The sequence below is a fragment of the Stomoxys calcitrans genome, chromosome 5 (assembly GCF_963082655.1).
Source record: "Stomoxys calcitrans chromosome 5, idStoCalc2.1, whole genome shotgun sequence".
NCBI lineage: Eukaryota > Metazoa > Arthropoda > Insecta > Diptera > Muscidae > Stomoxys > Stomoxys calcitrans.
Window position 1 is genome coordinate 106,026,414 of NC_081556.1, and position 13,872 is coordinate 106,040,285.

The 13,872-nt window shown below is 41.1% G+C and overlaps 1 protein-coding gene across 1 annotated transcript; it reads right to left on the bottom strand.

The window, feature by feature from the left end:
- Positions 1 to 1,746: 1,746 nt before the first annotated feature.
- Positions 1,747 to 6,725, bottom strand: LOC106093965 (probable cytochrome P450 4d14). The gene is made up of 5 exons (XM_013261134.2): positions 6,563 to 6,725; positions 6,048 to 6,504; positions 2,584 to 2,780; positions 2,151 to 2,522; positions 1,747 to 2,087 (listed from the first exon to the last, which is right to left on the bottom strand). The coding sequence occupies exons 1-5, from the start codon at positions 6,723 to 6,725 to the stop codon at positions 1,747 to 1,749; spliced, it is 1,530 nt and encodes a 509-aa protein (XP_013116588.2).
- Positions 6,726 to 13,872: the final 7,147 nt, after the last annotated feature.

Here is a 13,872-nt window from a genome sequence, read left to right on the forward strand (position 1 = left end):
TTCTTATACGATTTGACTGAAAATTTACACAATAACTTCCACTTTGATCTCCAGCATCCAAATCAAGTATGGTTCGAATCGGCCCATAACCCGATAAAGCTCCCATAGCATAGGAATTCTTATCCATTATCCATTATTTTCCTATAAAAAGATATCGGCAAAGAACTTGACAAATGCGGTCCATGGTAGAGGGTATAGAAGATTCGGCCCAGCCGAACTTGGTACGCTCTTAGGATCGGTTTAAGTGGCAGTCTGCCATCGGACTCAGGCGTTTTCCTCCATTGTGATACCATGATGGTTCCTACCGTTAAACCATCCAAATTGCTTTAAAAAGTGCAACAACTGGGCTGGCAAACTATCGATAATCGCAACATTCGATATTTTCGATAGTTTCAATAATAAATCAACAATAAATATCGATACTATCGTTAATTTTCCATCACCTATATTTCAAACGAAAATGAGAAGTAAAAATCAGGAGATCCATTTATATAGAAGCAATATCAATGCATAGACCAAATAAAACCAAGGTTAATAAAATCAGTTGGAAGTCATGAGAGAAATCATTGTACAAAATGATAGCCTAATTGGAAGAAAATTGCGCCCTCTATAGGCGCAAAGTACCTTAAAGGATTTATCAGTGTCGGATTGCTTACATTTGTTTGGTTTTGCACAAAATTTAACTTTTGCGATAGTATCTATCGCAGAAATATCAATCGATATTTAGTAAAAAAACTAAATATCGATAGTATCGATAGGGACGATGTTTTGCCATCTCTACCGCCTGGCTGTCTGAGAAGATATTTATGCCAATCGTCGTTATGACATTATATCTTAGCCATTTCACCACTTCCTTAATTGCAAGGATCTCCGCTTGATACACACTGCAGTGTTCATTGTCCCTCTATCCCTCAGGTATATATGACATGCTAGTCTATCAGATACAGATTGTAATACAACCGCTGATACATTATCAGGGCTTGGTGACTTAAAGGAGTCGAAACTCCGTATCGTCCAAAGGATTTTCGGATCAGAAACAATTTTCCTAATAACCTCTGACGAATACAAACCAGTGCCCACCTCTTCCGGCGCCACTTAATCCGTTCAAGAATTTCCCAGGAAATATGTATCAACGAGTAGTTCTAGTGTTTTCTCACTAGACATTGTCCATACATTCTCTGACTTCTGAATATTCCCCACCATAATAGGTTTCGAGGACAGAATCTTCCTTAGCCTAGAGGCCTTAGATGCATCCTCCACGGAGCTGCAGAATTCAAGATTTGTTCTAAGCCTTTCTCAGCTCGGCCTTATATTTTCTTAGCTCAGCCTTAAAGTTGTCCCAATCGTGTGGTGCTCTTGTGGCTTTCGCTCTGTTGAAGAGTTTTCTGCAGTCCTTCTATGGACCAACCAGCTCTGGGTCCATTATGGCGGTCGCTGTTTGCCCCTTGGCAAAGCTAAAGTAACAGCTGATAACTGACAGAAGAAAGAATGCAGTTACAGAGTCACAAGCCGTTGAAAAAATTTCTCAACGCCGACTATATTACTACTATATTACCGACAATTACTTTTTGGGCAACCCAATATATCCACATTGTAGATCAGAATAAAGAAATTCCTTATAGAACGAAAATATGAATATCAATTAGAATATTTAATTAGTTTCAAGCTTTGTTTTAAAATGTTTTAATATTAGTAAAATACTTATTTTCACTTAAACATCTATATACTGTTAAGTACACATGTCCCTCAGACACGTTTCTTTAGTCCAACATTTATGCCGGTCTCAGAACGAAGAATCAAATTCATCACAGGCTTAACTTCTGCCCCCAAAGGCAACAACTCGAAATAACTGATCATCTTGATGATGGTGCATTTCATTTCCAAAAGGGCAAATTTTTGGCCAATACAGTTGCGTGAGCCCGCACTAAAGGGGACATAGGCGAAGGGATTAATTTTGGCAGCCGTTTCAGAATTCGCGTCAAATCGTTCAGGTATAACATCATCAGGTTGTGAAAAGTAATCAGGGTCACGACAGGCAGCATAGATAAGTAATGACAAATTAGTGTTGGCAGGGATAGTCATGCCATCTAAAAATGAAAGAATGAATCAGTTGTTACTAAGTGATGTTGGTTTTCCTCTTCCAAACGTACTCAGCTCTATATCCTGTTCTGTAAGACGTCCAATTATGGGCACCGGAGGATATAAACGCAAACTCTCCTTTACCACACAATCCAAATACTTGAGCTCCTGCAATTGTTGCATTGTTATCGCTGTTTCCTTATCCTTGCCAATTACTTCGTGTATTTCCTGCAAGACTTTCTTTTGCACTTCAGGATGTCGTGCCAACAAATACAAGGTGTGGGATATGCCACTGGTGGTGGTATCGTGGCCCTCAAACATAAAGGTATCAACTTCTTCGCGAATATCTTCATTGCTCAAAGCTTGGCCATCCACTGTAGACTGCAGCAGGACATCAAGAAATGCCAAACGTTTCTTAATACCAAACTCATTGGTAGCATTGGCTGCAAAGTGTTTTGGAAAGTTAATAAAGTCAATTTATTACATAGTTGTTCCTTCACTTACTCCCTGGCTGGTAGGTGCCTTCCTCAATGGATTTTTGTAAAGCATCACGCCTTTCCTCTATGACTTTATCGGTGAAATCATGCATTACCTTTAAGCATTTATTCATGTGACGATAACTTTTATTGGACACTATGCGAAAATACCAATCAAAACGATCGAAGGGCTTCATAAGACGTGCAGCCATAATGGTGGCACAGCTAAATGGTGAAAAGAAAGGAACGGTTTTAATTCGTTAGATATGCAAAGGTTCAATTAAAATTCTTTATATTGTTGGGACATTGAATCTATTCTTCTGAATAAAATATCTACACTTTTGAATATAATGTAAGGATATAACTATATATAAATGGATTTGTTTAATGAGGTGTAGCATTCTTCATTATTAGTTGGAATGTTTTATTTGCCTATATCTGGCGAATTCGCTAGCTTGTAGACAAATACTTTACACGTTAATGTTGACTAATAGTTAGAGCCTAAGGTCCCGCAGCTTGTGTTAACTTACTTTACAACAGCTAACTGGTAATTCAGGAAATTCCCGATCAATTCTTGAGTCCCTAGTAGCGTCAATTTTTTCTGAGATCTTGCTAAAATTTGGTACATAAAGCACACATCTTCAACAACTACATTTAATTCCGCCCAGATAGGTTCAATTGATGTATTCCTCATTTAAGTCTTCGCGCGGTTTAACTAATTATGAACATAGAAGTGTCAATCATTACACAATTTAGTTTCTCCAGATATTGCTAATTTGAAAATCAAATGAAAATTAACCTCGACAAAAAGTGTGTTTAGTCAGTTTTCATTATATGCGACTAAATCAGTTCAAGTGTGCTTTAATTTCAATACCTAAGTGTTGACATCTGTTAGCCATAACAGCGCGGAATCTCATAGGAATCGATCAAATGTTTCGTCGCTTATCCACATGAATGCTGAAGAAGAAAAATAGCTTCCCGCTTTCAAGTACTCTGGGAGAACCAAGCCAGCCATTCCGCAATACAGACTCCAGACAGTGTTTTACGGAGGTACACAACGTCGGAACAGGAACGAAGGAAGCGCTTATGGCCCTTGAGTTTTCATGGAGGACTGTGGCTTCCAAAAAGAGGCCACATCCATCACGAAAAGGGAAGATGGTCGATGAGAATGGTAAGGAGCCGCCCTCTTACACCAGGGTGTACAAGGAAGCACAACAGAAATGAGATGACTTATGCAGTCATTCATATCGGCAGTGCATCCGGTAGGATTCCACCAAATCATCTGTTTCAGGTGGAGGATCTGGTTAACGAGCGGATCTGTAGAAGGTCCACCCATGCAAATGATGAGCTGCGAGTATAGAGGGGACATCTTTACGCTGCGTTTTCAAACGGTGGAATGTATTGATACCATCAAACAGCTTGTCAGAGGTACCCACGCTCCTTGGGAGGGTGCAAAGCTCGACCTGGTGAGAAAGATGGACATCCCCCAGCTCAAAAAGGCGACGGTCTTCATCAAGGGAAGTGGCAGTTAATTTGCGACAAGCAAACCCAAAGTTTGGTCACAGTGAAGTGGGAGGTCTTCCACAGAGAGGAGAAGGAGGAAGGAACTCTCCTTGTCGTTGGCATTGATCAAGTCTCGGACGAATTTGGCTAAGACTAATGGCGTGGCGCACTACGGGAGCAAGGCTGTCTTTTTCTAGATTAGGAAGACTAGGATAGGCAGAAATCCTCATATTGAGACATCAGGTGGCAGTTGACTCAATACCACCCAACGAACATGGGGCTGACGACGAGACAATCACCGCCTTTCTCAATATTGGCAAGACTAGGATAAGCAAAGATTCTAATACTAAAATATCAGGCAGTGCAGTGGCGAGAGACCCAACTCAGCCTAATAAACATGGACCCGACGACGGACCCATCACCGACATCAGATTCGGAAGACTAGGATTGGTGAAGATCCTAATATTGAAAGATTGGGCAGCGCAGCGACAAGAGTCTCTATTCAGCCTAACGAACAGGAAGCCTACGATGGTACCATCACCTTCTCCCAAGAAGCCCATTTTCTTAGGATGTGGAAGACGAAGATAGGCAAAGATCCTAGTATTGAAACATCAGTGACAAGAAAGTCAATTTAGTCTAAAGAACAGGGAGCAGACGATGAGATCATCACCTACTCACAAGATGCCCATTTACTAGAGGACCAATGATTGAGGTAATCCAGATAAACCTCCACTGGAGCGAGACTGTTACACACGCTTTGATAAAGAAAATCAGCAAGGGCAAGATTAATATTGCCTTAATTCAGAAGCCATGGACGACCCGGAACAAAGTTTCTGGACTGAACCATATTAACTTTCAATTATTCTATGCTAACACTGGTACACGGCCGAGGACCTGCGTTATTTGTCATAAAACTTTTGATTATATATTTTCCCCAGATTTGCCAACGTTGGATGCAACAGTGGTGAGACAGGGAGACGGTGGAGCATACCTGGCATCACTTTATCTGCCTTTCGGATCTCCCACACCGCCACCCAAGTCGGAGCTGCAACGTCTGGTGAGGAAAGCAAAACAGACAGGAAACATGGTACTAACAGGGTGCGATGCGAACTCTCATCACATTTCGGGGGGTAGTTCCAACACTGATTAGCGGGGCCAAGTCCTGGCAGAGTTCTTGAAACCTAACGACTTAATAACACCTAATATTGGTAACACCGTAAGGAGCAGGTATTAGATGTGACGATGTGTTCGGAAAATCTAATCGACGAGTGTCAGGATTGGAGGGTTTCCATGGAACACTCTTTCTCTGATCATCGCTACATTGGGTTTAGAATAGCACGGCCAGCGCCGAATCCGATAAGATTCCGTAATAAGTTGAAAACCAACTGGACAAAATTTGGAAGGCTACTCAGGAGAAGACTTGGGCAAGATAATTTAGTCCAAGTTCGGTTCAAGCATCAAAGACATTGACAAAAATGTCAACAGGATTACGACTGCACTGGTGGGGTCCTTCGAAGAAAGTTGTCCTATTCGGGAAAGGAAATAAGCCCAAGAAAAACCCTGGATGACCGAGGAGATTCGAAATATTGGAAAAGAGCTCCGCAAAGCACGTCGTAAAAAGCGAAATATTATTGGCTCAAAGAATGCGATAAGATTGCCAGAGCGGCAAAACGTGCCTCTTGAAAGCTTTTCTGCGAACAGGTCGATAGCGTTAGTCATAATGTTTCTCTCAAAACCCCATGTCCAAACTGAAACTTAAGTATACGATATGGGAATGAGAGCAAAAACAACGGAGGATATGTTGAGGCTTTTAATGAAAATCCATTTTCCACAGGATACGACGGGATTCACGGAGACACCGGAATCTTGGAATAATGATGTTGATCGAATGTTTATGGGTATCTAAAAATAAGCCGAACTTAAATTTAAATTTTGAAATTTTTTTTGTTGTTTTCCATATTTCGTACGCCTTTGCATGTTCACACTTACTCTGTCACCGCCTTGGCATAGGGGAATTCTGGATGTTCCTGGGCATTGATCTTTACACCCATTGCGGTTTCGGCAATGATATCCAAAGCGGTTAAGCACACTTCCGGAAAGAGATTCACCACAGTTTTACCATCGGCCTTCTTCATTAAACGCTTAACCATAATGCGACTTTGTTGATCGAATATTTCCACAAATTCTTCCAAAATTGTAAAATGAAATGTTGGAGTAATGATGCGGCGCCTTGCAAACCATTTGGATCCTGAACTCAAGAGCAAGCCTTGACCAAGCCAACATTGTAAAACTGAATAGACACCATTTTTAGTAATAACTTGTTGACTCTTAAATACGGCCTCAAAAAACTCGGGGTCTTGTATGAACAGCACACAGTCATTAACCATCCACAAGCGATATAATTTGCCGTAGGTTTGACTTAAACGTTTGAATAAACTAAAAATAGCTTTAAAATATTTCAGACAAATTAAATTTAAATGTGAATTGTGAAAGTTTGTACTTACTGGCTGAGTTATTGCCCACAAAGAGTTGAATGTTACCAAAAATTGGCCATGGTGAGGGTCCCGGTACTCCAGCATTCTGCAACATGCGATGTCTTCTGCGTTTGTACAGAGTATCGCAGACTATTAAAATGGTTAAAAAACCCCATAGAAGTTCCAGCAACATTTCATGAGAATACCAAAAATAAAATAATCGACCGCCGATACAAACTCAAACACTTGAAATTAACAACTAATCTAAGTTGCTCGAAATTTTAAGCTCTGAGCTTGTTATTTGTTTAGTTTGGTTCTCTTATCTCTTCGCACAACAATTGATATGTTGAGATTGTTGAAATTGGCTTTGCCGTCTGTTGTTGGCCAGACCTGAATATAATTTTGATAGTGCAATGTCCAAAATTATGAAAGTCATAGTTCGCATGCATTTTCACAGTGTTACGGTTGAGGGGAAGAACTTGAAGAGTCGATCGTAATGCCGATTTTATGTTATCTTACTTTTTGTTAAAGCTAATATCAGACAAATAATAGCTACAAATGTTTCTATACACTCCACCATACCGTCCAAATCGGCCTCAGAATGTGAGCCAACCATTGTTAGTAACCTGACGCATTATATAGTGGATAATCTTTTATACCCTTCACCATGGATAGCAATTGTCCATATATTCCCGGGTTTCTCTTTATAGGCAGTAATCAGAAAGTAACAATGGAAGGTAAAAACATGGAATAATTGCTTCCTGGAAGTGTTTAAGAAGTCTAAAAGAATAATCGATTTGTAAGGCAGTTCAATCAGGTTATGAATCTGTAAGGACTATATTTGGTATGGATATTGGAGTTCATAGGAGAAATCATCGTGCAAGATGTTTGCCAACTTGGAGTAAGAATTGTTTGTTCATATTGCAAGCGGCTAGCTTTACTTGTTCGATAGTTGGCGTTCTTTCGATAGATGGACAGACAAGCAGATGGGCATTGCTAGCTCAACTTAACCCATTAACCCTGAATGGGTGGAAAAATACCCAAGAATAGAGCTGTTTAGAAAAGTTCCTGCTCGAGTAAGGAAAGTTGTGTCCTAATGCAATGTGGATTGGCGTAAAGTGGAATTAAAGGAATTTTTCCCGCCATATAAGGTAATGTTTTGAAGAAAATTGGATCGTAGAAAGTCAGCATTTTTTTATAGCTTAAAATTCAAAAATTTTCTCAAAATTTTTGAGAGTGAGACTTCTGGAAATCGTTTTAGTGTTTTGTTGCATTTAAGGGTTTCTATCCATACAATAGGCAACGGATATAAGAAAGTTCAAACAAGTAAAAGCGGGCTAAGTTCGGCCGGGCCGAATTTTATTGTATTGGGTTGCCCAAAAAGTAATTGCGGATTTTTTAAAAGAAAGTAAATGCATTTTTAATAAAACTTAGAATGAACTTTAATCAAATATACATTTTTTACACTTTTTTTCTAACGCAAGCTAAAAGTAACAGCTGATAACTGACAGAAGAAAGCATGTAATTACAGAGTCACAAGGTGTGAAAAATTTGTCAACGCCGACTATATGAAAAATCCGCAATTACTTTTTGGGCAACCAATATATACCCTCCATTATGGATCGCATTTGTCAAGTTCTTTGAATGACTTTTTTACACATCCAGAGGCCCAAAAATCAAAATGGAAGATCGGTTTATATGACAGCTATATCGGGTTATAGACCGATTTAGACCAAACTTAGAACAGTTGTTGGAAGTCATACCAAAACGCTATATATATGTAAAATTTCATGTAAATGTAAATCGGGAGAGCGGTATATATGGCGGGTATATCAGAACGTGGACTGATTTAGACCATACTTTCTTTTGTTTCTTGGAATAATGTTTTAGTTTTCCGTATGCGGGCTACTGGCCCAGCACCCCCAACCGCATGGGTTATGTGGGAACCGCTTGTTCAAGATTCGACGCCCGCTTCCAGCAGCCCCTAACCATTGGTAGCACCTTGAAATATTGATTTGAAACCATATAAAGCACGAGTATATTGATCGTTTTTGAAATTATAAGTCTGGCCATGTCCGTCGGTACGCCGATCCGTCCATGCATGCGTGTCCGTCAAATGGGCATAATCGGTTCATATTTGGATATAGCTTCCATTTGAAATGGTCCCTCGATTTGACACTTTGAACCCCTAGAAACCTCATTGATTATCCTATTTGGCTAAGTGTTTAGTTAAGACTATTCTAATGTAGATATTTTCCTTTTTTTCAGCATTCCTCTCTACACTTTTTCGATACAAATTTGGGTCAGGTAAGTCATGGCAATATCTTAAAGTATATTCTTTTATCCTAGGAAGTAAATTTAAATTTAAATTTATTCTACTAACATCGTTTTGTTTTATTTCTTTTGTATGTGTTCGATAATGGAACTTCTATGAATTTTATTGAACAATTTATAGTTATTTTGCCACACCCCATCTTCTTATATATAAACAAGAAGTCAAGATCCCAGATCGGTTTATATGACAGCTATATCAAGTTATGAACCGATTTGAACCATACTTGGCACAGTGGTTGGATATCATAACAAAACACGTCGTGCCAAAATTCATTCCAATCGTATGAGAATTGCGCACTCTAAAGTCTCAAGAAGTTAAGACCCAAGATCGGTTTATATGACAGCTATATCAGGTAATGGACCGATTTGAACCATACTTGGCACAGTGGTTGGATATCATAACAAAACACGTCGTGCGAAATTTCATTCCAATCGGATAAGAATTGCGCACTCTGGAGGCTCAAGAAGTCAAGACCCAAGATCGGTTTATTTGGCAGCTATATCAGGTTATGGACCGATTTGAACCATACTTGGCACAGTTGTTGGATATCATAACAAAACACGTAGTGCAGAATTTCATTCCAATCGGATAAGAATTGCGCCCTCTAGAGGCTCAAGAAGTCAAGACCCAAGATCGGTTTATATGACAGCTATATCAGGTTATGGACCGATTTGAACCATACTTGGCACAGTTGTTGGATATCATAACAAAACACGTAGTGCAAAATTTCATTCCATTCGGTTAAGAATTGCGCACTCTAGAGGCTCAAAAAGTCAAGACCCAAGATCGGTTTATATGGCAGCTATATCAAAACATGGACTGATATGGCCCATTTACAATACCAACCGACCGACACTAATAAGAAGTATTTGTGCAAAATTTCAAGCGGCTAGCTTAACTCCTTCGGAAGTTAGCGTGCTTTCGACAGACAGACGGACGGAAGGACAGACATGGCTAGATCGACATAAAATGTCACGACGATCAAGAATATATATGCTTTATGGGGTCTCAGACGAATATTTCGAGTAGTTACAAACAGAATGACGAAATTGGTATACCCCCCATCCTATGGTGGAGGGTATAAAAATCAATTTGTGTTTGTTTGTATGTTTGTGTGTTCCTTATAGACTCAGAAACGGCTGAACCGATGTTTTTGAAATTTTCACAGATTGTTCATAATGACCCCGTGGTGAAAATAGGGTACTAAATTTTTTGATATCTGAAGGGGGGCGGACCCTCCCCCTTACCATAATTTTCAGAAACGCGATTTAAGCGAAATTTTGTGTGCTCTCACACAGTACCCTAAAAATAAAAAATTTGGTATCCAAATTTCGGATGGGGTACCTAGGGGGGTAGCCCCATTCTAAAACCTACCAAATATATGTTTAGACCAATCACGACAATATGGGACTCAAATGAAAGGTATTTTGGATAAGAAAACGTATCTGATATCCAATTGTCGGACCAAGTGCTAGGGGGACCACCCCAAGCCCCAAAACATCCCTAAATCAGACGTATTTACCGACCATGGCAATATGGGACACAAATGAAAGGTATTTGCGAGTAGAATACGAATATGATATCCAAATGTGGGACCACGTTTCTGGGGGTCCACCCCTTTCCCAAAACACCCCCCAAAATATAACTTATTTGTCTATGGGGCCACGCCACCCCCATAACACCACCCAAATAGTAAGCATTTTCTGACTATTCCATTATGAGGCTCAAATAAGAGGGTTTTGAAAGTGGAACACGAATCCGATATATATTTTCAAGGCCAACTCACTGGCCGCCCATCTCCCAAAACACCCTCAAATTAAAGGTATGTGGGAGTAGACCACGTATCTGATATCAGCATTAGGGGGCCAACTGTCTAGCGGACGTCCCATAACAACCCCCAAATAGTTCGTATTTGCTCACCAAGACAATTTCGGTCTTAAAGAAAGTGGAACTAAATATTCATAGTTTTTAGGGCCAATACCCCAAACCGGACATATTTGCTGACTTTCGCAATAAGGAGTTTAAATCAGATTAGAAAACGAATTTGATATCTAATTTTGAGGCCATATGGGGTTCAAATACAGCATATATAGATATAAAAGAATAGAGCACGTTGCTGATATATTTTCCAGGCTTATTGTTTGGGGGACCACCCCAATCCCCAAAACACCCCTAAATCGGGCATATTTACCGACCATGTCAATGTGGAGCTTAAATGAAAGCAATTGGGGGTAGAGCAAGAATTGATGCCCATTTTCGGGACCAATTTTCTGGGGTCTACCCCTTTCCCCAAATGCCCCATAAACAGCAATTTTTTAGTGACCATCGCAATATTGGGCTTTGATATCCATATGTAGGACCATGTATTTAGGACATCACCCCTTTCCCAAAACACCCCCAAAGGAACAAAATTTGTCGACCATGCCAATATGTGGCTCAAATCAAAGGTATTTGAGATTAGAAAGTGAATTTGATAACCTATTTTGGGGCCATGTGTTTGGGGGACGCCTCATCCTGTAAACTCCTCTAAAGCCAATGGCAATATGGTTTAAAACCCATTTTGGTTTTTGAGAGAAGAGCACGATGCTGATATTTTATCAGGGCCATGTATCTGGGGGACCACCTCTCCCCCAAAAATACCACTAAATCAGACATCTTGAGAATATCGGGCTAAAATGAAGTATTTTAAGAATGGAGCACACCTTTCATCCAAACTTAAATTCGTAGACCAATAAAGCTCATGTGGGATTCAGATAAAGGCACTTATATTGTTAAACTGTTAGTCAAGTTTGCATGGTATGTCACTAAAAGATCTTTAATTGTCGAAAATAGATATTCCAAGGAAATTTTTGTTCCATATAAAGTAAAAGAAGGCACAGCGGAGCGGGCCCGGGTCAGCTAGTTGTATATATATATTAGAGTGACCTCAAAACCATTTTTTTTGATACGTATATCCTGCATTTATTTTCCTTTTGATCCTGAAGAATAGAATACCAAATATTATGGAGATCGGAGGCACTTCACTGTGATTCGAAGCTGAAAAATTCTCAAAACCCTTCTGTAACTTTGAAATGAATTAAAATATTCCAATATTTTTATGGAAAAGTTTAGTCGCTAATGGTCCAGGGAGGGACTCATCAGCGATGACATTTGGTCATAAACCAAGTCCTAAACTTTGTATTGCTTGCTAGAACTTTGTATTGCTTGGCGATTAGATATTTTTGCGGATATCTTATTTTTATAGCAAGACTAGGGTGTTCAGTATTTTGTCAACCATTTCGGCGGACTGGCTAATATTTTGTCGACCCTAAGGCCATGAGCGCCGCCATAGTGTCCACATAAATTCTAAGTTTTAAGGGCGGTAAGTCTTTTATCAGAATTTCTCTTGTGGCGACTGCAATGGCACAGACCTCTGCCTAAAAGACCGTACACTCGTCCGGCAGTCTCAAAGACATAACGATATTGAGTGCATCAGAGTAGACCCCCAATCCAGTCCCTGACTCCATCTTGGAGCCATCTGTGTAGATCGAGATCTCATCCTCCTTAAGTACAGCAATTGCCCTCCATTCGTCCCTCTCAAGAAATCGAAACGCGAACGTCCTTACTCCTGTCGGCACTGGTGCCAGGTAGTCGTAATTCCTCCCCAGTCTACCCTAAGCATCTATAACACCCAGAATCAAACTGTGATCTCAACCATCCTTGGCGGTGCAGTTCTGAACAAAGGCCTTAATTTCCATATATTCAGCATCGCCTCCAGGCCTGTCTGCGGTGCGAATCTCAGTGCCCCTGTGATCCCGACGCAGGCCAGTCTCTGGACCTTCTCGAACTCCCTCGCACCCGTCCCCTTCCCTACGGCTTTCCACCATACTAGTACTCCAAAGGCCAGTACTGGTCACGATGGTCGTTTACATCCAATCGGCACTTTAGTCAGGTAGTCGGAGACCGTCCTCAGTCTACCCTCCGCAACCATCCTCCTTTAACATGCCGAGCTCCCTCAGCCTAAGCGAGACCCTAGCGGCGAAGTTCCGAATATAGGCCTCAATGGGTGGTGTGGATCTCAGTGCCCCTGTTATCCCGACGCAGGCCAGTCTCTGGACATTCTCGAACTCCCTCGCACACGCCATCTTCCCTACGGCATTCCACCTCCATAGGCCAGTACTGCACTCACGACGGCCGTGTACATGCAATAAATCATCTTGGGAGTTACCCCCCACTTCCTATCGAACATTCTCCTGCAGTAGTAAAAAGCTCACAGTGCCTCACGGCTTCTTTCCTCGGTGTTCCTCTGCCAGGAAAGTTTCAAATCAAGGACTATGCTTAGGTACTTCGCTTCCTTCGACAGGCACAGGGTGACCGCCTCCAAGGCGGGAGTCTGAACTCCGGTATCTTATATCTATCTACACGTGAAAAGCACCAGGTCCGTCTTCCCTGGGTTGGTCCTCAACCCATTTCTGGTAACCCATCGAGACAACCTCCTTAATGACCCTTCCACGATCTCGCCGATCGTCGACCGAAACCTGCCTTGGAGCAGCACCGATAATCCTCGTGCCGTCCCCACCGAGATCCATCGGGATTTCATCAATCACGAGGTTCCATAGAATCGGAGAGAACACCCCTCCTTGTGGCGTTCCTCTGATCACCCGCCTTCTGAACACACTACTTTCGAGGTTCGCTTTAATAATCCTGCCATTAAGCATATTATTGGTCCACTGGGAGATTAAGGTGCGAATCCCCGTGCGGTGACTATCGCCCCTGTCTCCAAACCACAGAAGGCCGTCTCTCCTTCCGTCGGCGAGACGTCTCGACCTCCTCTACAACCTCGTGAAGGGCCGTCTCCTTCAACCCACCTTTGAGGTATGCGTGTTGTGCCCCACTGAAGTTTTCCGGCGTCAGTTCTCCTCTCACCCTCAGGTTAATCAGTCTTTCCAGTGTTTTTTGTGAAAACATTTTATGTTTAGAATTAAATTGAACTTTAAATTTGTTGTTGTTCCTTTATCACATTTCA

What these genes read in the sequence shown, in the direction of transcription:
- LOC106093965 (XM_013261134.2), bottom strand. Translation starts at nt 6,725, where the DNA reads ATGTTGCTGGAACTTCTATGGGGTTTTTTAACCATTTTAATAGTCTGC. An exon ending in TGTGGGCAATAACTCAGCCA is followed by an intron (nt 6,505 to 6,562) that starts GTAAGTACAAAC and finishes AATATTTTAAAG; the next exon opens with CTATTTTTAGTTTATTCAAA. An exon ending in TATGCCAAGGCGGTGACAGA is followed by an intron (nt 2,781 to 6,047) that starts GTAAGTGTGAAC and finishes TTCACCATTTAG; the next exon opens with CTGTGCCACCATTATGGCTG.